Source organism: Brachyistius frenatus, unplaced genomic scaffold (genome assembly GCF_029030835.1).
Source record: "Brachyistius frenatus isolate BFR_SWC_R1_liver_20210118 unplaced genomic scaffold, ASM2903083v1 Contig_15, whole genome shotgun sequence".
In the NCBI taxonomy this organism is placed as follows: Eukaryota; Metazoa; Chordata; class Actinopteri; family Embiotocidae; genus Brachyistius; species Brachyistius frenatus.
In genome coordinates this window covers 281,480-309,096 of record NW_027210614.1, presented here as the reverse complement: position 1 = coordinate 309,096, position 27,617 = coordinate 281,480, and the positions used below count along the sequence as shown (strand labels likewise).

At 39.4% G+C, this 27,617-nt stretch overlaps 1 protein-coding gene across 2 annotated transcripts in view; it reads left to right on the top strand.

Annotated features, from left to right (window-relative positions):
* Window positions 1-27,617, top strand: part of sbf2 (SET binding factor 2) — a 92,730-nt gene that overhangs the window by 6,000 nt on the left and 59,113 nt on the right. For both annotated transcript variants that reach the window (XM_069693427.1, XM_069693426.1), the window contains exon 2: window positions 8,908-8,993. In XM_069693427.1, the coding sequence (XP_069549528.1) occupies window positions 8,908-8,993 (86 nt within the window). The remainder of the gene's footprint in view (window positions 1-8,907; window positions 8,994-27,617) is intronic.

The following is a 27,617-nucleotide window of genomic DNA, read 5'->3' as shown; positions in this document are numbered from 1 at the left end:
GCTGGAAAACTTCCTGAATTAGATATTAATGACATCATCAGTGGGCTAATCTGTGGTACCTTTCTGCTATGCAAACAACTCCACACCTTATTCCTTTGCATATAACCCACACAGAAAATCCACAACTGTTTAGTTACCTGATGATTTTCCCTCTGGAGACTCGACTCCGTTTCCCTGTTTCAGAAGTGATCCTTAAGAAAAAAATATGCTCTCCTTCAGAATTTAAAGACACATTTACATACTATACAGCTCCGCTATGGTTTGTTAATTTTGAACACATCTGTTCTTAAGATTAACAGTGAGTGAGGGACCAAAGTGATGATACTCGCCATACACAGTGACTGATAGAGCCAGTTAGTAAAGACATCCTTGATGTCTTAATGCTGAATGCAAATTCTGAGTTTGAGTGGATTTTCTCTTTATACTTGGATCTGGTGGAAATTGAATAAGCAATACCTGTGAACTTGTTCCAGAAGATTCCACCTGTGTACATATCAGGGCCAAAATCAGTTTAGAGTCTGACGTGAATGTTACGTAAACTGGCAGAGTTTACTGGTGGCCTGTCCATACATGGTAAAGTAAGCATTTGGAGGATTTAATCAACAGTAACAGCAGTAAGATAAATCAGGAAGATGAATTGAGCTTTTTTTTTTTTTCCAAGAGGAGAAACATCTGCTCCAATCAAGAAAGATTAACAACTTTTCCTCTGTGCTTTTTCACTGGTTGTTGAGATCACGCAATTCAGTAATAAATTACTAGGTTAATTCAATCTAAATCAAATATGTGTGTGTGTGTGTGTGTGTGTGTGTGTGTGTGTGTGTGTGTGTGTGTGTGTGTGTGTGTGTGTGTGTGTGTGTGTGTGTGTGTGTGTGTGTGCCTACTGATTTACAGTAATGGCTCAAGTCCCACTAAAGGTTGCTCAGAAAGTGAATATTAAATTTTGTAGGGCATCTGCATAAATTTTGAAAATATTTTTATGTTCCACATTTTTACTGGACTGTCTGAACTTTTATTATGTTATTAAAGGAGCAGTGTGTAGGATTTAGTGGCATCTAGCTGTGAGGTTGCGGATTGCAACCACTTGAATACCCTCACCTCCCCCTTACCACCTAAGCATGCAAGAGAGTCAGGTGTCCACAAAACTCACAATACATGCAAAAGGCCCACTCTATTGCCAGTGCTTGGTTATTTAGTATACACGTCAGGGATTACCACAGCTGACTGATTACATTTGTATAAAACATTGTCTTGTTTTACGTTATACGTCTTCATCTCTTATCAAGCGAATCCCTTGCCTTTTATTCACACGGGACTAAATCACAAGGTAGCCTGATAAAAAGTGTTGAAAACTTATAATGCAGTTTGAATATTTTATATCTGACTGATATTTTCCCAGTGGTTGTTTTATAAGCTGTTTCATGGCCTAGAACTTGGCACAAACCTGTGGCAGGAATTTGCAGGCATCCTGGTATTAGTTTACGAGATTTACTGATCACTCATACATTTTGTTTCAGCTTTTGTTCAGTAAAAAGAAAACTTTGATAAATCCCACAAAAGTTCACAACTATTTTTGTTTATTCACAAATTAATATAAAATCTGTGCATTCAAGTGTGCACAAAAGAGGCCCAGTGTTCTATTTCTAACAGCACCTATTAAAGGCTGATTAGCAGTAGTTATTGTTCCTAATAAATGCTCCTTAAGATATTTACGAAAAATCTTAAATATGTAGATGTACATCAGAAGACTGAAAAACATTGCTATGTTGCTTTTTCAGTCCTATGGTTCAGCTGTGCCTCATGCATTGTTGTGTATTGAGCTGGAAATGAACCATTCTATTACTCATTGACACGCGCGCCGTGGGCTCGGACGGGTTTGGTTCTTGTTGTTTCAATAGTTTCTGCCAACAAATAAATAAATAAACCTGAGTTTGGACTTCATTCCCCTGGTGTCGTGCTAGCGGATGTTCAAATTAGCATGTTCCTTTTCAGGCCTGGGTTCTATTATCCTCGCTGATGGGGTTCTTTATAGTTATCAGGGGGGTCGTATTTGAAAGCACGGCTTGTTTTAATACAAGAGTGCTGCCTCGTGGAATGTGTGGAATTCTGTCATTTACTTTCATCCGAGGTTGAAAATTAGAACTTGGAGTACTCGTGACATGTGATTTCAATTAGAGGAGCTGTAAAGACCTCTAGACACGTAACGGTCAAGACAAACTGGTGTTGTACAAGCAGCAGTCTCCGTGCTGTGTCTGGACAGTCACGTACGCCTCTCCAGGTGAACCGAGGCAAAAGTATAATCGGCATCCAGATTTTCTCTCTTAAAATAACATACAATACCGTACAAAGGTTTTAGATACTAAAAATGAAGCGAGGATGCTTTCAGCAGTCATGCCATAGTATTTTTTTTTAGTGTTGTAAATGGAAAAACTTAAATCAAATCAATATTTGCTGTGATCATCCTGTGTCTTTAAATGGTACATGTGCATAAGGCACTTGGCCGAAAGATGATTCCAAGAATGTCGTTCTCCTTTCAAACTGAGGTTAAACCAGCGTTGTACCCATGTTGATTTTAGGTTTGAAGGTGTCAGCCCGTGTTTGACCATGGTCAGACAAAGGTCAATTTAACTGTGAATGGCACCTTCCCAGACACTTATAACCAGATAATAATGATGTTATTCCAACAGAAAAGTTTTTTGTTTTTTTTAATACAGTACATAACGTAAATGTAGTGAATAAATGACGTTTGAATTATTATGTTTTAAATCAAGAGGCAGATGACCGGAGGGGTGTACTCCGAAGCAAGTTCAACAGACCCAGGCTTTCTTTGTCTGAGCTGGCTCAACAAAGTGGAAACTCGCAGTCAGGGATAATTGGTATATATATCAACTTTTTCTGTTAACTCAGGCTTTCTGCTTTAGGCTCTGAGCACGTACACATAACAGGGGAGGTGTTCATAGCCAATGATCAATCATAAACATAGACAAGTGTATTTACACCCGAGCAACATATTTTACAAACTCAAAGCAAATTATAATAAAAAATTACAATATGAGGAAGTTAAACAGAAAAACAGAGCTGAAAGCAGCACAGCTGCAGCTGCTGAATGCACAAAGGATTTGCAAAAATAAATCACAGACTGTGAATAATTTGCCTAAGTTGAGACTTATATTACCTTACCATAAAGTGCATAGGAAGAACTCGCTGTAGTTACATGTGCATAATTCATTAGATTTGTGTATTCTTAGATGTATTCTCATGATGTGTATGAACGTTTTAGTCTCATCCTTTCACCTGCAGCCCTGAAGCTGTCAAACAGACTCAGGAGCAAATCAATAAATATAAAAACCTAATTCAAAGGGGTAGGTAAGTTTACTCTCACATCTTATAAGTACAAGTGCAATGCTTTTGTGCTTCAAGCAGTCTCTGTTGTTGGATGATGTCAGTTTAATAACATCTCATATTCATATCTAATACAAATCACCAGAAAAAGCCATTGAAGTTTGTTTGTCTCTGAACACCGTGCCCCCCGTAGAGGACTGTGTCACTCCGCGCACTGAGCTCCACGGGATCGCCTCTGATTGGTGATGACATTTTCTGAGAGAATTGATTGGTCAGTAGGCAGTGCTTTGGTATGTATATTTCGAACATAACCTGCTCCGCGGTGGGTTAAGTTTGCAGCATAAGTTACCACGGTGATCTAGCCAGGTTAAAAGAGAGCCAGCGTCGAGACACTGACAACCCTGGCTTTAGTCTCAAGATACCTCGCTAACCCGCTAATCTCTCTTTGAAGTACACCCCTCGGGATGGTAAGGGACAACCTCGTATATGCAAACATAACAAGGCTGCAAAATACCTCTTAGGTTTGTCATTCATCCAGGTCATGGTCAATCTTAAGTGTTACCAAAGGACAGCTGGACTTGACTGAAATTCTTGACAAAATTTCACCTCTCTGAAAAGCTTCCTTGCGGATCAGAGTCTTTTGGCCTTTTGATAACACTTAAATAAAGGCTGTTGAAGCAGAGATTCACCTACCGATCTCAAACATTGATAAAAGCAAACGCAAGAAACATTAAAACACAGCAAAAAGTGAATGGACTGACAGTACTATGAACTCTGCAACAGGGTTTTTTGACACAATGTTCTCTCGTTCTAGCCTGCAAGTTGATTGTCTTTTATTTTTATCTGAATTGTCTTGACTAGGGATTAACCCCTGTTGACTGACTTGTTTGAAATTACAAAAAGAAGGGTTGACCATTGGTTGAATAGCCCTGGTCCGACCCCGGTCATTGTTTTGGATACTTTCACAGTTCTTCGGTGGATTTAGACTCGGTTTCCTCTGTCTCTTCACGTGATCCCAAATTGACTCAAAGATGTTGAGATCAGGGCTGTTGAGGCCCTCGCAAGTTGCAGGACTCTTTCTGTTGCCAAAGATAGTTTCTTATGACAGTGGCGGCCTATTTCTGTATGAATCTAAAATTCGAAAGTGCCTTAAAAACATCTTCCGGTTCTGTACATACAGTATGCTCCTGAACCAAGGCACATCCCCACTCGAGGCCTGTAGAGCTCATCATGATTGATTAGTCGCTCTCTTCAACAGAGGTTTCAAGGAGTGGTTGACAGCAGGCTTGAGGCACTTTGTGCAGGAGGTCTGCAGACGGAGCACCTCATGTCATTCTGATAATGTGGAGCAGTTCATTCTCCTGTGTACTCAAGGGATTCTCCCTCCCTAGTGCCTGGTATCTGACCTCTGGCAACTGTGACATAGTGTCTTCATAAGCTGTCTGCGCAGGAGTGTGCCGAGTCATGACCTCTGCCTGTTTTGAGTTAGAACTGCTGAATAGCAACAATTAATTTAACCCCACCTTTGACCAGCTTCTATCGAGGTTACTCCCCGTTGGTAACGTAGCTGCTGGTAATATTAGCAAGCCTTGAAACGCATCAGTAAAGGGCAATGTTGCACATGAACATGCATGTTCTTCTGTGGCTGTGAAACAACACTTGTATATGCAGATAACTGAGTTATATTCAGAGTGTCATTTGATATTTAGGGTACACAAACAGTAATGTTTCTCTAAACACAGTAAACAGCTGGGCTACTACTATGTACTGGTTCCTTTCAATGATAAATATTCACCTGGATAGTCTCTTATAGGGAAGGAGAGCTGCTAGCCTATAACTACAACATAGGTACTAGGGATGGGGCATGAATTTCGAATATTCGAATAGACGTTTTAATCTACAAAATATATATGTATATTCGATTAAAAAAATTAAATAGTAGTTTTGTTTGAAATGCCCATCCCTAATAGGTACACATACACAAACTATCTCAATGGGTCATAATGTGACTGTCAAAAGGCCTTCCGGTCTTTCCAGGGAAAACAGAGCTGGAAAGTTTCTAGTTTTTTTTTTTTATCTCTGACTTCCACCAGGGCCACAATGCACATATTACTCTTCATGTTTTTCTTGTACAGTGTGTCCTCACACCGTCTGATATACAATACCATTACATGTCAAACACAGTCCCTGTATGCTTTTTAAAAAAAAAATATTTTAATAGTCTTTAGCCAAAGCTATTGGATACAAATTATGTTTAAAAGGCGACACAGCATCTGACAGGGTATGTTGGTTTTCATGTCTCTGATCAATGTAGTGATTTCACACGGTTCTGGAGCTAGCCAGTTCTTACGTCATTCTTTTCAATGAGAGTAAATCCTAAATGCTGTTTAGTTGAGCATCAACTGCCTGCTTTTTTGCCTCGGTGTAAATTTCAAAATATTTGTATGTGTATTGTTTCATAAAAACAGATGATTTAAGTCTAAAAAGATGAGACGATCCACGTCATATGCGACAACAAAAGTAGTAGTTAGTTAGTCTGGTGCGAAACTAAACAATTTCACTGCGTGATTATATCTGGTCTGGCAACCATCCACAGAGAATCGTTTGCAGACACTCTGTCCTACTGGGCGTAGACCTCGGGTTAGTTTTAACCAATCAGCTCACACTGAAACCGGGTGACACTGCCACCGCTGCAACTATCTACTGTGTCCACCAAAGCATTTTTTCCTGAGCACAGCGTATTTGCCAGAACGTTCAGCATTTTTTTCCCGTTCCCCGAGAGTTCACCAAGACTTATGCTCGTCACTGTCAGCAGCTATCCAATCACAGTGAAGGAATGCAGTTAACCACCAACACTGGTTGCTGATTGGTCCGCCCCTCAGAGTGGCTGTGCAAATGCTAATTTATCACAGCGAAGAAAACTGAAGCTGTGAGCCACAGTCGGCACAGCCAGGCTAGTATTTAGTAGGAATGCTCTGAATTGGGAATTTGGGTTTATATTGATTGCATAAATATAATAACCCCGTATTTCTGTTTAGTATTATTAGTTAAATGAATTGCAAGAAATTGGCCATATGTATTCAATTTCTGTCTCACTTGACTCTCTTGACAGGAGGCCATTCTCCTTTGGCTGACAAAAAGAAAGTCTGTCCCAACTGTCAAAAGAATGACCAAGAGTTTAAAATAACGTTGAGATGAAGTCATGGGGTCGGACAATGCATTGTGACAAAGTGCATATTGTGAAACAGACCCAAAAATGCTGTTATTGGCTGTTAAGTGAATGGAATCTTTTTTTAATTAGATAAAAATGTCCTTTCTATTCACTTTCAAGATTGCTAAATAAGAATGTTGCAGTCATATATCAACTCTGTATACGTATTCTGTTTGCACTCATGTTGACATGAATTATTACACCTAATTTAGATTTCAGGGTTTTGCAAGACTCGGCCATATGAGATCTTCTGGGAAATCTATGAGGGTGTTTTTTTCACTGATAAAACTTTTGATGGTCATACTCACTCATCTGTGTGGCTAAATGTGAAGCTCACTACCTCTGCTATATATCAGTATCCAGCTGTCTCTCAGCTTAGACTACATACTGTAAGGGTGCACTGCATTGATGGTATAATACTTTATTGTAAATGCTGTATCACCATGGTGTATTTTGGCAACTTAGTTCAGTTTAATCAGTAATTTCAGCCTGTTTACTTTACATCACTGTGTATTGTATTTGATTTAAACTACTGACTTTGGTGTGGAGCAGTGAGCATTTTGTAATGCCAATTTGAGTGGACACAATGTCCACTGTATATCTTGTATAATAATTATAATTACCCATGTTTTGTGTGCTTTTTCTTATCATGAATGCATACTGACAAAGAATTTAGGAAATACGCATGAACACAATAGTATGGGACTTGGTTTGATGTTTGATTTGGTCTCAACAGAATAGGCAAGGTACAGACATGGCAGATATCAACGATGTACAAAGATAAAGAAGTGGTGTTTCACGTTTTAGTTGAGCTCACACTTGGGTTTTGTGACTAAATGATTGAGGAATGAAGACCTTTCACTTCTTGGTTTCGCTATGAATCGGTCGATCCCTCAAGTATTCGCGAGTATGAGCATTATCACTAAGAAGTGAATGGCTTCCTCGTGTCTGTGATCTGCTTTGTGTTAGTGGTTTAAGTTCAATGGCTCACACTTTTCAGCCACATTCCTCCTAAAATATCCTGAGGTCCTCCGTCCCCACGGGATCTTTCAATTATTCTGGCTAAAATAAAAATGTTACCATCTTTGTCGAAAGGAAATTCTGTGTCCAGCAAAGCATTTTCTGATGTTTTTACTGCAGTGATGTCTCCCAAAAAGATTTGCTTTTAGGGCAGCTAGTGTTTACTGACCAATATTTAAAGGTAAAAACAAATGTAGATAATATTTCATTTAACTTAACTCATTGTCTACTAATTAAAGAACACCTGATTGAGAAGATGCCTTTTGGGCAAAACGTAGCTATTTATTAGGCATTTGTCTGAAGTTGCTTTTTTGAGGCTACTATGTGTTGTTGTTTCACCTTTGATTGTACCTGTGGCTCACAATACTTTTTTTTAAAAGATAAATCGTAATGCTCTGAAGAATTGGCTTGCATTGTTCATATTTTTTCATAAATTATGTAGGTTATTGATAAAATTGCAAACTTGGACAATTAAACATTGAACATTGAATAGGCAACAGCACAAAGTCCAGGAGGGGCTGATCTTAGCCAGCCTTAACCTATTTGACTGTTTATTTCAAGTGTCACATTTTATTTTGATTTGCTGTCAACAAATTTATGTCTCTCTTCCTTTCAGTTTCAGCTTTTTCAGTTCCTCTTTAGTGAGATTAGCTAAATTTCACCTCTGTCTTAGAAGTCAGTTCATAACCTTTTCAAACAAGAAAACAACAACTAACCGACATGTTGTTGCGCAAACCCTGGATGTTTAAAATCAGAAAGTCAGTACCACATGACATGTAGACACTGACACAGTTTATGCTCCCTCTAGGGGCAGACATCATTCAACAAGACATTATTGTTTGTGAATTTACAAGTATATATTATGTATGTTGCCTTTTGTTTATAGGACAGTGGGTTGTCCCTTTAGTTGTACAAATAGATCTAGAGTATTTCTACTGGCGAAACATAAATCTGCTGTGGTTATATTTACACTTCACTATATTCAGATGGTCCTTACTTTAGTGAATATGACTGTATCCCAGTTAAGAAAACTCAGTTTTATTTAGTTAATCGTTAATTTATGGCCTGCATGCTCACATGACTGATTGACCTGACCTGGGATCTACACGTGTCAAATTAGTTGTCTGTATGAGGACCTTCTTGGTGACATACTGAACCCTGCCTCATAAAGACATAGTCAAAACATAATTGAACTTAATGAAATGGCTGTTTTTAGGGTACATCTATTGAAATTGTGAAAGTAATTCGAGTCATGTTGACTCTCCCTATTAGATGTAAATGCATGAACTAATTGTCTTGTGTACTGACTGATGTATCTTTTTTTTTTTTATCTTCAGGTTCAGGGGAGGGATGTGGAAAGATCATTCAGCGATTCCCCAAGAAAGACTGGGAGGGAACAGCTTTTCATCAGGGGGTGGAGATGGTGAGTTTTAAAAGGCTGCTTCTCAGTCAATATCCCACAAACTGAACAAAGCTATATATTGAAACACAGGATCCCAAAGGTTGCACCCCAGGTAAAACAGAAAAAGACGTCTGCTGACACATGGATATATTTTGGTGGTTTAGGATTCAGACTTGCTCCGTCTTTGTCAGTTAGCATTGCAGATTTTATGAACAAAACAAACAAGAATCATTGCTTCCTCGTTCGAAAAGTTTCAGAACAATCAACGATTGACTAATCCCTGAGAGACTAATCAGTAAGAATATGCTTTATTTTTATGTGAGTATTTGGGTCATGTTTTGGAAAAAGTGAGTGTCAAAAAATCAATCACTCCCTTTTTTATTTTTCTACATGAATATTACATTGCACATATTTATTTAAGAAGATTTTGATATTTCACCACTATTCATTCTATTCTGTGTTTAACTTGACGAGTAGAATGTGCTATAAAACTGAAATGATTGACAGACCTGTGAATGGTTGCATCACTATTTAGACTGAGATCTTTCCTGTCGGCAGTACAGAGCAATAACACTTGTAAGGTGATGTGTGTTTTCTAGTTAGGATCCTTGTTCTAACAGCCTTTACTCATTGCCAGCATCCCGATTTGATGTTAACAAATGTTTTCTTGAGGAAAAAAGCTGAGTCCATTGTAACATCTGAGAATATTTGTCTCAGAAATTTGCTCGTCATTTTCTGTGTTACAAACTGATTCCACGCCAGGGAATTGTTTTTAAAGATCATTTGTAGATGGAGCTTGTGCAGCAGATATTGGCATTTCCTGTTTGAGTTGAATTCATAATGATTGTTTCCTAAAGTTTGTTTTAACCACTTTCCACGTTCACTAATTGGGGAACCTCTTTCCTCACAATCCTTTTTCAAATCATGCCCAGCTCATTATCTGGTTCCCGTTGCTTTCTATCTCCATCTTCCTCCTCAGTAAGGAATAGGGTAATATTCGGGAATAGTTGCTTCTCTCGTTTCCCTCCCTTTCTGCAGGGTGACTTTAAGGGATCCTTGACAGGGGGGCTGTTGTCCCTACATGGACAATGGAATGGATGGACAAATATTTGCTTATCAGGACTGGGAAAAACTGTCAATCTCCAGGGTAACATCAACTTGACAGTATCATACTGCACAGGACATTAGCGCCTGTGTAATATCTGTTTTCGTTCATTTATATTGGCTACTCCAGATAAGCTTTCCGTGACAAAGCAGAAAGGTTTTGGCAGTCGACAAAAAGGGGAAAATAGCAAACTAACTCTAATCCCAACACAGTTCTTGGTCCTTTGAAAGTGCTATCCAGTCCATACTTCTGTAAAATAAAGAACTCTTCAATGCTATGTCATTAATTATATGTAGAATTCCAGCGATCCTTTATCTTTCTGTTCTAGTGAAAACTCGACTTAAATTGAGGCAGTCGAGTGCTGTGAGCGATTGGAAGTGCTCTGCCAAAATATATGTTGCATGTGTTCCACTTTGCAGTTGAAGGTATGTTTTGTGTTTCGTGTTTGGCGGAGGTCATAGGTGTTCAGAGGTCACACCTAGGGGTAGCTCATTTAGGGGCCAAGTGATACAGAGCAGAGCAACAGCAGGTGTAGAGGTCAACAAGCTGCATAATATGGGTCAGATATCTAAGCCAAGATAAATGTAGAGCGCTAATCTAAACATTTAGAAATGACTTACCAACTTTAGATTGATGTGATTTAGATGAGGTCATATCTTTACTTTATAATTTATATTGTACCATACCAGGCTGTTTTGAGTTATTGCTTAAAGTATTACCGATTTAGAAGTATAACTGAAAAAAGCCTTCGGTTTGAGCTTTTTTAGATGATTTGTGAATTAACATTTGCTTGTCTTTTAATAATTGATAAATGCAGGCCAAGAGTTATTATAACTGCGTTTGAAATCGCTCTGTGCAGACACGGTCAAGAAGACACTATGATTTAATTACTCTTGTTTATGTAGCAGCATTTATAAGGCAGTTAATGGGACAAGTCAGGCTGTTATTCCAGTGAAAATAGACAGATTGTGAGTGGGTGGATTGAATGGCATGTAGATGTCTTCCTGTGTAACTCACTGAGTCTGTTGGTGGCCATCAGGAATGTCTTTTTGGGAGTTTACTCAGAAGACATGGAGACGAGCAGCGGTGTGTCATAGTGCAAACATCGTGCCCCTAAAAGCCAACACATGGTAATTATGACTGATGAAACCATGAAGAATTGAAAATAGAAGAATGGTTTGTTCAGACAAAGTGTCTCGACATTTTTTGAGGATGACTTTTTTTGATAATGAGGCTGAAAACCCCTGTTTCCTGTCAGTGACTGATGGATGAACCTTGGTGGGTTAAATATAGAAACACTGCAACAAGTTTAGCTAAATCTATTAGCTTAGTGTTTCCAGATGTCATTGAGGACCTGCATACCATTTTTTGTGACTGGGTGTGTGTGAATATTTGGTATTCCATCTTGCTGAAGTGATTCTACCAGTGTCTTCATCATATGTCAGCTTAGACTGAAATTGAGACATACTGCAATCCCCAGGGAACAACTAAAGCACAAGGGATGATGTTTGTCATTGAAGACGCTGAGCTTCAGATGAAACAAGAGGATGCATTCAATGCAAGGCCTTGTTTTTAGTTCTTTGTGGCAAATGCCAGCATATTTGCTCCACAGATTGTGTTCTTCTGAAATACGTTTGAATGGGCACACTGTTGAATAACATGCTGAATACGTTTCAAATGTTGCAATCTTGAATTGTCTTGATCAAAAAGCACCCAGAGGAATAAGCTAGGACAGGAAAGAGGGGGCTGTTCCAGAAAATTGGTTTTCCTACTATGTGGTGTGTGTGACAAACTTTGGTCACAAGCCAAATGACTGAAATTCCGACTTTGAAGCTTTAATGAAGATACACCATAGTGTTTAACAGACCCAATAAGCAATTTGCATTTTGGCTCTGTTTTGCGCTGGTATGTAAACCATTATTATTTGCACATTTTCTTGACTCTTTTACAAACACTAAGGAACACATCTGTAGAAAACAGTGGATGAAGCGGAGCACGAAAAGCATTTTGCGGTCGCAACAGGCCCCCAGCAAACTAAATAACCACAGATGAGGAATGCACCAAGAAAAAGCGTTTACAACTTGTGCTTGGAAAAATGTGTTTCTAATCTTTCCAGGCAAGTGATGATGATAGGAACCAGCTTAAATCCTCATCTGTTATGGATGAGCATGGTCTGTAGATGGAGGTCAGTATTTGTGCATCTAGTACATTTCCTTCATCTCGCCCTCCCGTATCAAGGCCCAGTTTTTGTGGTACATTATAAATGGACAGAGGTTCTGAGGGCAGTACTACTGTGGGGTCACGTAGGTGTTTTTTTTATGTTTAGATTCAATACAATTTCAGAAAAAAGAATGGCTATTTCAAACTGTTTTACTAACTTAACAGGAGTCACATTCTTTCCTGACTGGCTGAACTTTTTTTTGGTTTCTGCCCACTTCTATCACAACAGTGGTTGGACAAACATATTCCCTCCACCATCACAAGCAAGGTTTTCAGATTCTAATTCACTTAGTTCTAATTTATCTTTTACTACTTAAGGATTACTGTGAGACTCATGTGCATCACGTAACAGACAAAAGTAGCTGACCTGTGTTTAGCTAAAATGAATAACAAGGTGACAAAAAGGTTAACTTGAACTTGAATATTGTGATACATGAAAAGCAAATTGTGACTTCTGTGTATGATGTATTGATTTTAGGTTATTATACTCAAATGAATATGGTGATCTCTTGCTCTGATTAGTTTTATAGTTATAGTAGCAGACATTAATGAGCCCATTAATGCCTTTAGTTACGGTGTCTCTGGTTAGGTGATCTTAGTCACGCCGTTAGAGATGCTGCGTCACTAATTCTGGAAAAATCCAGAGACATAGAAATTCTCAGTTTCTGCTGGTTTTTTTTTTTTTGTGTCTATTTTTGTACAATTGAAGGTCAGTGTCTGGATAGAATAGTTATTAAAATGGTGTATTTAATTGTTCTTGTCTTTAGAGGCTGCTGTGTGGGTATATCTTCGTGCCTGCTTTGGATGTGCAACAATATGCATGTCCAAAGCTTTTGGTGATAAAAGCACAAGTTTAATGTCAGTTGGGGCTGACTGCTTGTCACGGCACAGCAGTTTGATTGTCTGTTTTCTAAGTATTGCTAAAGTACTGTCGCCATTCCTTCATAGTTGGTATACAGTAAGTTAGTGTTTCTTTTAAAGAAGAGAGCAGCTGCGGTCACCATGAATGAAGTGGATTATCTTCCTTTTTAAAAAAAACTCCAATGCAAATCGATTTTTAAACTTGTCCATGTGTTGATTTTTATGTTAGGGGACATACAATGAGTGAAATAAGCAGTCAGTTCCATTGCTAAGCGTTTCCACTTTGTTAATGCAGTGACAGTCTCAAAAACATGAACTCACACAGCCGAGGTTTTATACGTCACATACCTGAGGAACCAATCCCATCAACTTGAAGGGGGAGTTTTGCGTTTGATCAAGCTGCCAACCCAAGCAACAGATGAGCAGTGGAGTGTTGGGTGGAGATAGAGGCAGATAGGATTCACATTTTCATAGAGTTACACGTACTGAATGAAGGCAAAGGTGTCGAGTCACATCCGAGCTACTTAAAGGGGTTAGAGGAATTTTTTCCACAGAAAAAACTTGTGAGTAACTCAGATAAGTTTAAAGGGTTTAATATATGCGAGGAGAGGGACTTATAAAAGAGAAACTTGATTAAGTTTGTAACACCTCAGTGCTATGGGATAGTGTTATAAACTGCAGGGCAGACTATTTCCAGAGTGATTCTCATGGAAAAAAACAGGCATATGCGCAGTCGGATTATTGCGTGTGTAAAAATATGAACGAGCGCATTATGTCAAATTGTGTAATTTTCTAGTCTTGGATCTGTCCAGCATAGTTGTTGCCGCACCACTTTTCCCCCGTAAATGCTCTACTGCACGGTCATCATGCTCTATTTAATAAAACATGTTTTTAGTTTAATTAAAGTTGGACAGTAACAATGTATATTTTGTTATCTAGATTTACCACCAAATATTTCTGGGCTAAGAAATGAAATATGCCAGATAAATGCCAAAAATAATTTTTGGAATTGCTTTGATGTTCACTGTTTGCTTGTTTGATTCCAAGTACCATGTGTTTAATTCTTGGCGTACGTAACATCCGCTGCTTGCAGACAACATATTGGTATCAAATGTCGATTTTTGTGCTCCAGACTCGACCATTGTTATTCCCTTTTCCTCCACATGCACTTGTTTGTTTCAGATGTGTTTTCTTGTTTAATGGGCTGTATCATTTCCGCCTCCTGGGGTGTGGGATGGTATTACGACACAAGACGGGCTGGCGCTAGCTGGTTTACTATCTGTGTTACACAATAAATATATGTCTTTGTTAAAACTGTTAATTCTTCACATCAGGTGGATAATTTTAGTTCATTTTTAAATATTTTTAACTAAACATCTGAGACATTGCATCTTAAACTGAAATGGACGTCACCATACACTAAAGATGACCTGAACTGCATACTGAGAAATGGATATGGACGGTTGTTTGTGTTTATGCTTTCAGTCTGTATATGCATGTTGGGTGGAGAGCAATGTCTTGAAAACTGTGCCCGAGAGGTCAAACACATTCCAAAGCACCACAAAGTTCAGTGTATAACACGAGGGTCAGTCCATTACGTGTAGCCTGCAGACAACGGTCTGTCAAAAGACTCATTCCTGCTGTCTCTTATGTCGTCATAATTCATCGAGAAAACAAAATGAACCTCTGAAGACATTAGTCTCATTCGATCATATTTAAAAAACATAGCGTGCAGTTATGAAGTTAAGACCTCTGTCTGTACAGGAAGTTATAGATGGGAAACTTGTCTTTAATGCCAAAAAGTGAAGGTTTAGTGGTACTTAACTCAGTGCTGAAACAATTATTCAATTTGCATAGAATTTCTCTGTAGCACTTATGATAATTGATTAGTAAAATATGCTTAATTTTATGTGCCGTTATATGTAATGCGTTTTGATTTCTGACCGATTCATCTGAAAGCATCATCTTGGCCTTAATTGGCAATTGTCAGTATTTTCTGATATATTTCTATTGATCAGTTTTGTTAGTGGCTGCTCTAATCTAATTTAGCCTTTATTTGTTGTGTTGAAGCTTTTCACAGCCATAATTGTTTGAGTTGGTGTGTGTCTGAATATTTACTGGTTGTGAGCGTCACACATTTTTTGAAAAAACGCCTCGGTCAGCAGTTTGAGAGTAACAACACAGCAGCGGAAACATCCTCAAAGGATTTGTTGATACAGACACCTTCCATTCGTCTCACCTCCCTGACGTAATTCTTAGTTTGTTTTCAAAGTTTGTACGTGACCTGTCCTCCTCTTTAAAGCCTTGTAGCATTAGGTGTAAAGGTGTGTGACGGTGAAAACGGCCTCAGCCTACTCAGACTACTGTCCACTGAACAATACTTATTCTGTATCAGTCCACTCCAACGCAGTGTGGGTTTTCTGTTCCACTCAGTCAGCTAGGCAAGTAGGGTTGTTTCTATGACCGCATACCATACCGGTCATTTGCCTTTTTTGTCCCATTGCTTATTCAGTCATATACTGGTAGCCATAATTATTACTGAGAGAAAGACATTTACAGAAATGGCCCCCATAATAGCCCAAGAATTCAAGCCAATTCAGAAGTTCCTTAAGATGTAGATCCACTAATGGCTACTAGATTCTTCCATCTACATTCTTTTTTTTACCACCAGACATTATGGTCTCCCGAGATAATTTCATCTGTGGTGTGTGTCTTTATGGTCTTGAAAAGTCGAGGTCGATTTTTTTTTTTTGTGTATGTCAAAGATGTCACCATTCTTTGCCCAATTTTAGAATGATCTAACCCTAATAACTTCCAAGGGGTTGGTCTCTGGTAAACCCCAATTCATGCTTCAAAACAGCCCCAGAAAATGAGGGTGAAAACATAGGCGCTACATCTGCGCTTCTCTACTACAGTAATTTAATGAAAGCGTTACTGCATCCTATTGATTATAGCCCTCTTCAGGGGGCTCCAAATTTTATGATATGGAAAATAAGTTTTGGACTCATTGCAACAAGTATGCTTTTAATCTTATTCCCCCTGATTGTAGATAGATAGATAGATAGATAGATAGATAGATAGATAGATAGATAGATAGATAGATAGATAGATAGATAGATAGATAGATAGATAGATAGATAGATAGATAGATAGATAGATAGATAGATAGATAGATAGATAGATAGATAGATAGTACAGGGCAAAAAAATTGAATATAATTTTTACAAAAATGCACATTCTATACAATAAAATAATATTAACTAAACTAACCTAAACCTAAACAACAGTGCAATGGATTAGGACAAAACAACATACAAGACAGCAGTGCAAGGGTGTCATTGTTGTGTGATGGATTTTGCCAGAGGTGATTTATTGTAAAGTCTTATGATTTGTACCTGTTAACAAACTCTTCCTATTGTCATTACAAATCAGAGCTATTTTCAAGTTTGGCTACTCAGAAACATCATCATTTGGTATGTTTAAAAAAAAAAAATGTTGATACAGTTTGATACGTTTGGGGCTTGTTTGAATGTATGTCCACAGGTTTTCAGCATGTTGTATATCAATGGAGGAGATAGTCGTTTTTGTAGAGATATGTCTTTGGTAACTCCAAACAAGTTGCAGCTTTTCATGGATTTTGTCATGCAGTTTTGCTTCATTTTGTTTCCCATTTTTCATTATCATGATAGCTGTTGGTTCAGTCAGTGAGCTGTGGGCTTCATCTTCTCGTGGTTTCTGTGCAGATTCATCCTGTTTATCCTCAATTAACATCAGAGAAACTGCTTTCAGTGGAAAGAGAGTGTTGTGTAAAATGAATGCAGCAGTATGTGAATGATCTGCTCTCTGGTTTGAATAAATTTTTATTCTGACAAGTGCTGTAACTTCGAAACATAAAGTTAATCAGGTTTAAAAGCTTAATCATGATATGAAAATGTAACTGCCGCTTTCGGTGATGAGGGAAGGAATGCCGGTAAGTGATTTAGACCCTGCATTTTATTTTATTTATTTTTGGCTTTTTTCATTAGTAGTTTATTTGTGAGTTGTTTCTTAAAATTCACGAGAAGCAGTATTCTAATACACATGGGGCACTCACAGGCCAAACAGCTCTACAATGAGTCCCTCGATAACAGAAAGGAGCTCGGATTGTTGAGAGGAAGGTTGTTGAACTGTGCTCAGTTTGTAGTAGGCATTGTTTAACAATAGTACATACAGTAAATACACACACATAGACAGTACACACACTAACTGCACAAAAGTGAATATTCTGTGAAAGCATCCTGCATTACAACAGACACTATTATTATGTATTATTTGTTATTTTATATGCAATGCCATCTTACTTGCTTTCTTCTGACAAAAATGTTCAGACATGAAATTTTAAAAAAAATCCAGATGAAGGAATGTGACCTGACTTGACCAGACTGTAAACATTTCTGTCATTTCTCTTGCTTAGAACTTTGGCTTCTTGAACTCCTTCCTTTTCCCCCAAATCACTGCTGTAATGAGGAGCGTGATTTGCACTTCCTGGAAGGATGCTGGAGGTATTCAGAAAATTAGTTAACTGCTAGTGTCATGTGTTGATATGGCTACTGGCCTGGAGTCCAAATGTTGAAATGTTATCAAAAATTCTAATAGAAACCTTTTATTCTCATTGTCTCAGAAAAACACGCCAGTAAGACCTGAGCCTCTGGGCTGAGGTCAGGTTCAGTTTACTTGAGAGAAGCTGTGAGGAGTTATCTATCTTGCCTTGTTCTCTCAGTAGGTTGGATAAGCAGATCATGACAAAGCTTAACTGCATTGTTCATAATCAGCAGGCCGGGTTCGTCAGATTTCGGCTCCACGCCAAACCACGGACTCCTGAAAGATTGTAGCCTAATTGTTTCACCTAATGGACTGACTCAAGTGACCATAACTCGACATGTCGCATTGCACGTCGGTCCTATGATGTTTGTAAAACTATGAGAGAAAAGCTAAACAGTGCATTCCAGATAGCAGGAAGCCGTTCCAGCCAGGGGGAGAATGGGATCATGTGTTTGTCAGGAAGATCCACAGATGAGTAATCAATGCTTCATGTGCCAGTGAGGCTAAACACATCAGGAAACAAAGCTGGAACTGTCAGGCAAGCAGGACTTTCCATGCTGAAAAGTACTGTGAGCTAACCAGGAAATGGGAATACACAGGATGAAATCAAGCCACAGTGCACATACTCAAATTTTAAGACAGAATACAGTAGAAGCTTTTGGACTTTCCTAATAGACCAAAGTAACTAAATGAAAAGCCCCCCCCCCCAAAAAAAAAAAAAAAAAAAAAACACAAACGTAATGATGACAAAACATCAACTCTGGTCCTCGGTGGTGCCGGGAGCTGGGCAAAAACATGTAGTTGTGAAATGGTGCCAGGTGAGCGCAGACCCAGGAGCAAAATTTTGGGATACCTCGGCTATCCTGTACGTTTCCTCCCTCCCATCTACAGAGCTGTCTGGCTCCAGACATCCTGCTACATGGCTACTGGTGAATACCACAGTTGCTAGTAAAAATGTGCTGACTGCTGCTGACACCAGGGCCTGTGGCTGGTGACATAATTTGCAACTACAAAGTCATTGTTTGTATGAGGTGCATCCACTAATTGCATCTATTTATTTCAGGAGAACTTTTGAGATCTACTCTTTTGCCTTCAAGTTTACTTTTATCATCAAAATACTGCAGTACTCTATGATATATGCAGTTTTGCAGATTTAGTTTCAGGCATGTGATGAGCTACTTAATCATTTAACAAAGTTTTGTTGCAATGGTTCTCTTTTGTGCTGGTAAAGTAGAGCTATGACCCAAACTGCTGTATGCTAAGCCTATTTAGTGAGCTGAATATCAAATTTTGAGTAAAAAAATACTGAGATTCTTTAAGAACAGTCTGCCACTGACAGATTAATGACAGGTTGAAGTAATACAATACATTACATTGCTGTTATTCATTGATGTGTTTAGCCTTGATAGTTCTAAAGAATGTGGAACTCCAAGGATGACAGCGCTGGGTGGTTGTTTGTCTCTTTTAGGGTTTGAAGAGCAGCAGGTCCTGTAGAGGCTGGGTTGCACAGCTTTTAGAGTTATGTCCTTGATTAATACAGTTTCTACGAGAAAACTATATTCTCCTGGAATCTGCCTCTTGTTGTCCAAACAAATGCAAACAAAATTCCTGCTGAATATGTTCTGGTATCAAGGAGGATCAGTGTCGCCAGTGATGTGAGGTTGGATATCACATGAAAGGTACGTCACAGATAACATCCCTTGATTATGTTTTAGAACAACACCATATGTGGAGCTCCTGTGGCCAGGTGCCAATAGTACATGTGTGCACATTAACCTTCTCCAGTCAGAGGGCTCGCTGCTCTTGTCCAACCCAATCCAGTAGTAGTAGCTGTTTAGTCTAAAAGAAATGTTTGCCATTATATGGGCAGGTCACCATCCAGTAGTTTGTTGAACAGGAAGTGTTATACACAGGGAAGCTAATTAGACCCTTCTGTGTTCAAACTCACTGACACGTACTTCACAGTTTCACATATACTGTTCACACTACGTTAGTGTATAGCAGGAGAGGAACAGAGGTTGTTTGGGTTTCAACTGAGCTTACTAAGGGCAGAAGTGAGACCTACGGTGAGAACTGTCCTGTTAGCCAGGGCCCCCTCAAGTCGGTGGAGGAAGCACCTGTTCCATGGTCGTTATCTCACTGTGCTGTGAAGGGCTCAGCAGTCTGAGGCAGCACAGCCATTGTACTGATGTACGACGTCGGGACAAAGCTGTTTACGCTGCTCTTTCATTCATCACTCCATGTGCTCAGAAACGTGTTTTGATGTTTCGTGTTTACTTTTTACAGATGAAATAACACAACAACCGTGTTTACCCACCCTCAGCTGATACAGGTTTAAAAAGGGCTGAAGTAATGTGGTCATGATCAGAAGTGATATCAGAAAAATACCAGTGAAAAAATTTCAAAAATACTTTATAAAAAAACAGATGCAAGTCCTAAGAATTCATACTTACAGTATGTTATAATTTAAGCGTCATTGGTATCGAGGACCATTAGTACCCACAGTAGTCAAACAAAACACTGGGGCAGACAGGAATGCACACTGCTAACCCCCCCCACAGATCTGACCTGGTGACACGGGGGCCATTCAGTCTACATTAGGTGCCTCTTATTTTACTCTATTCCCCAGTGCATTAGTCACACAGATCCTGTCATATTCATACAGATGCAGGTGAAGTGTCCAAAGGTCAAATTCACATCTGCAGACAGTCTAGGTTCAGAGGCCAGATGTGACCTTGAAGCAGGTCCTGGAGAGACAAATCAGACAGAGACCATTTATTTGTCAAACAGTTTGCTATTATGAGAGACACAAGCACAGAGGTGACTATCGGTGGGTTAATAATTTATCAAAAGAATAAAAAGCCAACCTAATTCATTCAGTTTAATCTGATTGCTGCATTTGCCACACAAATTACTGAAAAGCTGTTTGTATACCAGTGTGAGTCTATACCGAGTAGGACACTCATGTTTGTGTTGTTCACCACAGCTGTCACAAAATCTGAATCAGAAAAGGTCGTTATGGTCTGTTGATTTCTGTTTTCGTTTGGCCCTCGTTGGCATGTGAAACCTGAGAAATCTGACACTGTCTGTAACTCTTTTACATTTCGCTGGCTTTTGGTTTAAATCTTTAATTTTACATTTATGCGGTGTCGGCAGTTACAGCATCTGCCTACCTAGTGCAACATAATAAGTGCTGTACTCAGTCGTCATTGTCTACTATTACTTATTTACAGAGCGAAACCAGCTGCACTAATTTATTTGTATTATAAGACAGCTCAAATGAATTGCGAAACTGTAGTTATTACAAGGTTTTGACATCAAATTATTATTATTATCTAAAAAGTACAGTGTTGATCAACTGTCAGGCTATGATTAACTGAGTAGTAAAAGCAGGTGTGTTCAGGTCCGTCTTTAGCACAAGTCATGAACTTTTTTTCCCCAAATACCTTAAGATTGACACAATTGATTTTACTGCTTCAGTTTTATCAGATTCCATCCCAGCAAAGGGAAAATGTATTAGATTATGATTGTTTTTATACTGTTCAAGTGATTTCACCATTTGAACCTACGATTAAACAATGTGGGGAAAATCCATGGACTTTTCTTGGATTCTGAAAGGGAATGTTTCTATTCTTGAGTATATTTCACAGAAGACTCTTTCCGCAATTATGATTGACCTCATTTATGCTTGGAAGATACAGTATGGTGTTCATTAACCTACTTTTGACAGATTCGGGATCCCCTTGTCAACTGTGAAAATCACAGATACTTGAGGTTTAGCTGAAGGAGTAAGGTTTTGAGTCAGGGTGAATTAATCTGACAGTTAAGTGATTTAAGCATAAGAATTTCTAATTCCCCAAAGGATCCTTTTTATTTGCCTCTTTCTACATTTCTGTTTTCAAGTTGCATGTGGTGAACTGGCCGCATGTTTTTAATTTATGCTGTGTTTTTGAATACCCAAAACTATTTGAACAAATCCCCTTAAGGTATGTTGGGGAGACCAATAGGGGGTTCAGCAGAGTTGTCTTTTAAGACATTGATGCTGGACGGTGTGTTTGAAAAATTACCCTTTACATTTTTACTAAAAATACATGTTGTTGTAGTTTCTTTTTATGGTGTTACATTTCCTACACATCTGGCATTTATGAAGCTCGAAATGTTGTGTAGAGTATTGTTTGCAATATTTGGTAGATGACTCTTCCTTCCCTGCCTGACTAGACAATTCTTTCAATTTACTGTGGTCCATCATGGTCATCTAAAAATATCTATCTCTAAAATGAACCATATGTGCCTGATATTGCGTAACCGATCAGCAATTGAAACCAGGGAGCAGAGTTTAGGATTAGAAGTGGAGACGAGATGCCACCTCAGAGACTTACGAGATGGAGCTCAGCTTTGATGAGGAAATTAAACTTAATGTAATCACTATCTCTTTAACCATGCCACTGTGGTCATTTTGTTGACAGTTTTGTTTCTTGTTATCATCATGCGGACCTTGATTGTGGGGGTCGTGGTGCAAGCACTCGCATGTTTGTGCACCAAACCTCTCAGCTGGATGCCGGTTGTTTTGTCCGCTGCTCATCCTGCAGACCTGATGATGGTGGAGGGCCAGACAGGCAGCATGCAATTGACCTTCTCACCCCCAGCCAGTCACTCTCTGGCCCGACACCTCGCACTTCACTTTCCGTCATTGTGTTGTCTTCCTGGCATGCGACTCTTGCACGTAAATGGGAAAAGAACAAGGTAGAAGGAAGAGGATGGTGGAAGTACATGGTGTTGCACAGTTTTCCTGACCACATTGTCTTAGGAGTCACTTGACATGCAGGCTTAATAGGTTCACTGTCATTATCTGGAAGTTTGGAAAGTTGTCTGTTTTTTCTCCACTATTTCCTTCTCGTAACACCTGCTCTAAGATTTGTACTTTTAGGTTTGCATTTATTTGTATGTGTATGTTGTATAATTTCTGTGTTGTATGTTATGCTTTATATGTATTGTATACACATTATTTTCCCTCATTTTCGTCACAATAAATTCCCCAAATTGTTTGTTTAAAGCAGAAAAATGTTGTACTGCATATTGTCGTCAGAGGAGTCTTGAAGAAAACCTTTTCTTTTTTTACTTATTTAATTAGTCATTTTTGCTGATGCTCAGATTAGAGGAGTCAGCTCAGTCTATGCACATGTTATTGCCATGGAGAAAAAACATGGAAGAACATTGGTGCCTGATTTCATTTAAATTTGTAACTCAACCAAATTATGAAATAATCTCTGAAAGGATTTACGGGCCTGAACTCATTTGTGGTACCACGAGCTCTTTTAAAGGTTTTATGATCCTTCGAAGTCTGTTTATATTTCCCCAAGTACAACACTCTTAAATGTTGTGGTCATAATAAAACACTCTAAACCTCTCCCCAGTCATGCTTCAGCTGCGTCATACCAGAGCAAAACAAAGTTGACTTTATAGAAGGATACCGTTGTCTCTGTCACTTTGTCCTTAGTCATCTTTTGTAATGGCTGCCGCCCCAGTTATAGCTGACCTGAGCAGGCATTAATGCCTTGTCATAGCATAAGAATGTAGGCCTGTCTTGTTCAGGCAAAGCCTGTGTGTTTCTTTTTTTTCCTCTTGATGGGTGCTGCTCCTCGAGTGCTCTGCTGTGACGATGCTTAGCAGGTCAGACTGCATATCCAGTGTCACCGGCTGAGTTGGTGAATAGTGCGGTTGGGAGTCAGTCATGCCAGGCTGCAGCACATGATGCAGTGATGAGGGTTTAGCTGGAGGGCAGCAGTTTACTCGGCTTTGACATCAATACAGCAAGTGTGTCCCAGAGTTCCTCTGTCACTTGACTGTGGTCTAATTTAAGAATAGGAGATGTCCTTTTCTCTCCGCATGCGTGTATGCGTGGTGTATAAAGGCTATGTTTCGTACGTGTTGACCTTTGCACCTGTTGCACTGCAGTGTATGTCTGTGTCATGCTATAGATGGATATACTGTACAGCTTGTGTCTGAATCTTTCGGTCAGTGCCTTAACTTGTTCCCTCAGCACTGCTGCGTGCTGATAATCAGTCCAGAAGGACACAAGTATAATTTCATACAAAACTTTACATAGTTCTCACTGTTTTGCAAACTGACCTTCTGATAGACATCTTTTGATAGAAATGCCTGTGTCTCCTTCTTTATAAACATCTTTATCGATTCTGTCTGCTTTGACTAGCCTCTGAAGTGTGGCCATGCATGTTTATATCTACACAGAGTTCTGTGTTTGACTGAATTGCAAATTACATAATTTCTCAACTTGGATGTTTAAACAAATAGCCTAAGCATATTTTCTTTGTTTACACATCACTGTACATAGTTAAATTTAAAATAACATTGGCAAAATGCAGCCCTTCAGAAATCATCACAACACTCAGCCTGCTTCAAATAGTTTATTCACAGTCTAACACCTGTAGGGGGGATGCATAGAACTCACAGGAGATATAAGCAGATAATGTCGCATCAAAAAAATGTTGAAAGCCATTGTAACGTACCACGTGTTTTTAGAAAAAGGAAGGGTTACAAGGAATCAGTATTTTTGATTATGTTCTTATTCATTTCCTTGAACTGCCCCATTTGTGAAGGCTTTATTTGATTAAGCTTCAACATTTACAGTGCATCCAGAAAGTATTCACAGAGCTTCACTTTTTCCACATTTTGTTACGTTACAGCTTTATTCCAAAATGGATTAAATTAGATTTTTCCCTCAAAATTCTACACACAATACCCCATAATGATATCATAAATTTAAATTTTTGCAAATCTATTAAAAATAAAAAATCCCATGTACATAAGTATTCACAGCCTTTGCCATGACACTCAAAATTGAGCTCAGGTGCATCCAGTTTCCACTGATCATTATGATATGTTTCTACAACTTGATTGGAGTCCACCTGGTAAATTCATTTGATTAGACATGATCTGGAAAGGCACACACCATCTATATAAGATCCCACAGTTGACATGTCAGAGCACAAACCAAGCCATGAAGTCCAAGGAATTGTCTGTAGACCTCTGAGACAGGATTGTATCGAGGCACAGATCTGGGGAAGGGTACAGAAAAATGTCTGCAGCATTGAAGGTCCCAATGAGCACAGTGGCCTCCATCATCTGTAAATGGAAGAAGTTTGGAACCACCAGGACTCTTCCTAGAGTCGGCCGCCCGACCAAACGGAGCGATTGGGGGAGAAGAGCCTTAGTGAGGGAGGTGACCAAGAACCTGATGGTCACTCTGACAGAGCTCCAGCGTTGCTCTGTGAAGAGCGGAGAACCTTCCAGAAGGACAACCATCTCTGCAGCACTCCACCAAGCAGGCCTGTATGGTAGAGTGGCCAGACGGAAGACACTCCTCAGTAAAAGGCTCATGACAGCCCACCTGGAGTTTGACAAAAGGCACCTGAAGGACTCTCAGACCACGAGAAACTAAATTCTCTGGTCTGATGAAACAAAGATTGAACTCTTTGGCTTGAATGCCAAGCGTCATGTCTGGAGGAAACCAGGCACCGCTCATCACCTGGCCAATACCATCCCTACAGTGAAGCATGGTGGTGGCAGCATCATGCTGTGGGGATGTTTTTCAGCGGCAGGAACTGGGAGACTAGTCAGGATGGAGGGAAAGATGAATGCAGCGATGTACAGAGACATCCTTGATGAAAACCTGCTCCACAGCGCTCTGGACCTCAGACTGGGGAGAAGGTTCATCTTCCAACAGGACAACGACCCGAAGCACACAGCCAAGATAACAAAGGAGTGTCTTCGGGACAACTCTGTGAATGTCTTTGAGAGGCCCAGCCAGAGCCCAGACTTCAACCGATTGAACATCTCTGGAGAGATCTGAAAATGGCTATGCACCGACGCTCCCCATCCAACCTGATGGAGCTTGAGAGGTCCTGCAAAGAAGAACGGGAGAAACTGCCCAAAAATAGGTGCCAAGCTTGTAGCATCATACTCAAAAAGACTTGAGGCTGTAACTACTGCCAAAGGTGCTTCAAAAAAGTATTGAGCAAAGGCTGCGAATACTTATGTATGTTATATTTTCCTTCTTTATTTTTAATAGATTTGCAAAAATTGTAAACATTATGAATTATCTGATTATTTGTCATTATGGGGTATTGTGTGTAGAATTTTGAGCAAAAAAACATTATTTAATCCATTTTGGAATAAGGCTGTAACATAAAAATATGGAAAAAGTGAAGCGCTGTGAATACTTTCTGGATGCACTGTAAGCTACGCAGTCATTCCTCTTTCAGTGTGACAGCCATAAGTTTGTAAAACGATGTCAGAAGTCTGTCCGGGTGCATAGGTCCCCGAATACAGTGAAGTTTACTAAACACTGAACTCCCTAAAGTGTCTTTGAACCTGTGCCAGAACTCAGGTGTCTCTGCAGACCTACAGGCAAGATAACGGCTAAAAGGAAAGACTCGTTGGATATCATGGAGGTGAATTAATCTCCTCACCATCGTTCCTCCATCTTTTCTGTTTTTCACCGTCCTTTACAATTAGTCCCTCTCTCACACATGCATACACTTCTATGGATACACACACACACACACACACACGCACAGGATGTTATATCTCCTCTGATCTTCTGAGCTATGCAGTCGCAAATGTGTTTATCTCTTTTTTGACAACAATGAATGGCATAGTTGGAATACTTTAGGACAGGATCACAGCTATCCACACTTGTCCTTGGATCCTGTCTGGCCTCAGTGTACACACACACACACACACACACACACACACACACACACACACACACACACACACACACACACACACACACACACACACACACACACACACACACACACACACACACACACACACACACACACACACACACACACACACACACACACACACACACACACACACACACACACACCTCACTACAATGCAGGTTTAGCAGATTTCCTGTGGACTATTGTATCTGCTGGAAGATGGTGGCATCCTGGTCCAAACCTCCAGCTTGACCTAGCCATATCCCCCTTCCCTCTTTCCTCCCTTAATCTCCATTTTCCTGCTCTTTTCGTCTTAAACTCTCTCTTCTCCTTCTCTGTTTCTACTCCTCTTCTTTTTCTGCCCAGGAGACACTACCTTGCCAGTATATTTGTCTTTGGCTGTACACAGATCCATCTATCCGTCGATCCATCTGTTTTTGCCCTCACCCGCCCCTCCTCAATGTAGTCTCCTTTCTTCTTCCATGTGTCTGGTGATCCCCTGTGTAACCCCCCGAGGAGCAGTCTAAACACCATTTTCAGAGCCAGGGCCAGTTGGGCCTCCAGCAAAAACAGAGAGAGACCAGACACAAACACTCGGCCCAGCTGCCTCCCATTTTTTGGCCCTGTGCTTTCTTATGTGCCACTCTCATTTTCAAAGTTTGTCTCTCAAATAATAATTCATCCGTTTCTCCATACCTTGACTGGGTTGATTATTGTCTCAAAAAAAATTATCAAAAGGGTTGATGTGAAAGCAACATTAATAGCAATTAAGTGTCCACCTATAAAATTATTTTGTTGATAAACTGTATAAACAAAACAAAAACATCATCAGAAAAAAAAAAAATTCACACTGCAGATGTTTTGTGTCAGGACTGGAAATTACTCACAATGTTGCTTTGAGACCTAAAACCTGTTTAAGATGCTTTTTATTATGGTAACAGTGTTTCTGAGTTCCTCTGCCCGCAATTTTCTAAAAATGGCTCAGTTTTGTCATGCATAGAAAATTCTTGATTTGTGTGATTCTCACATCCTCAGTAAACAGTGTTTGGAAATATAAATGATCAGTTTTTCCAGGAAGAATTTGGAAGAAGCAGAATGGAGAATCGTAATACACGTCCGCTTCAC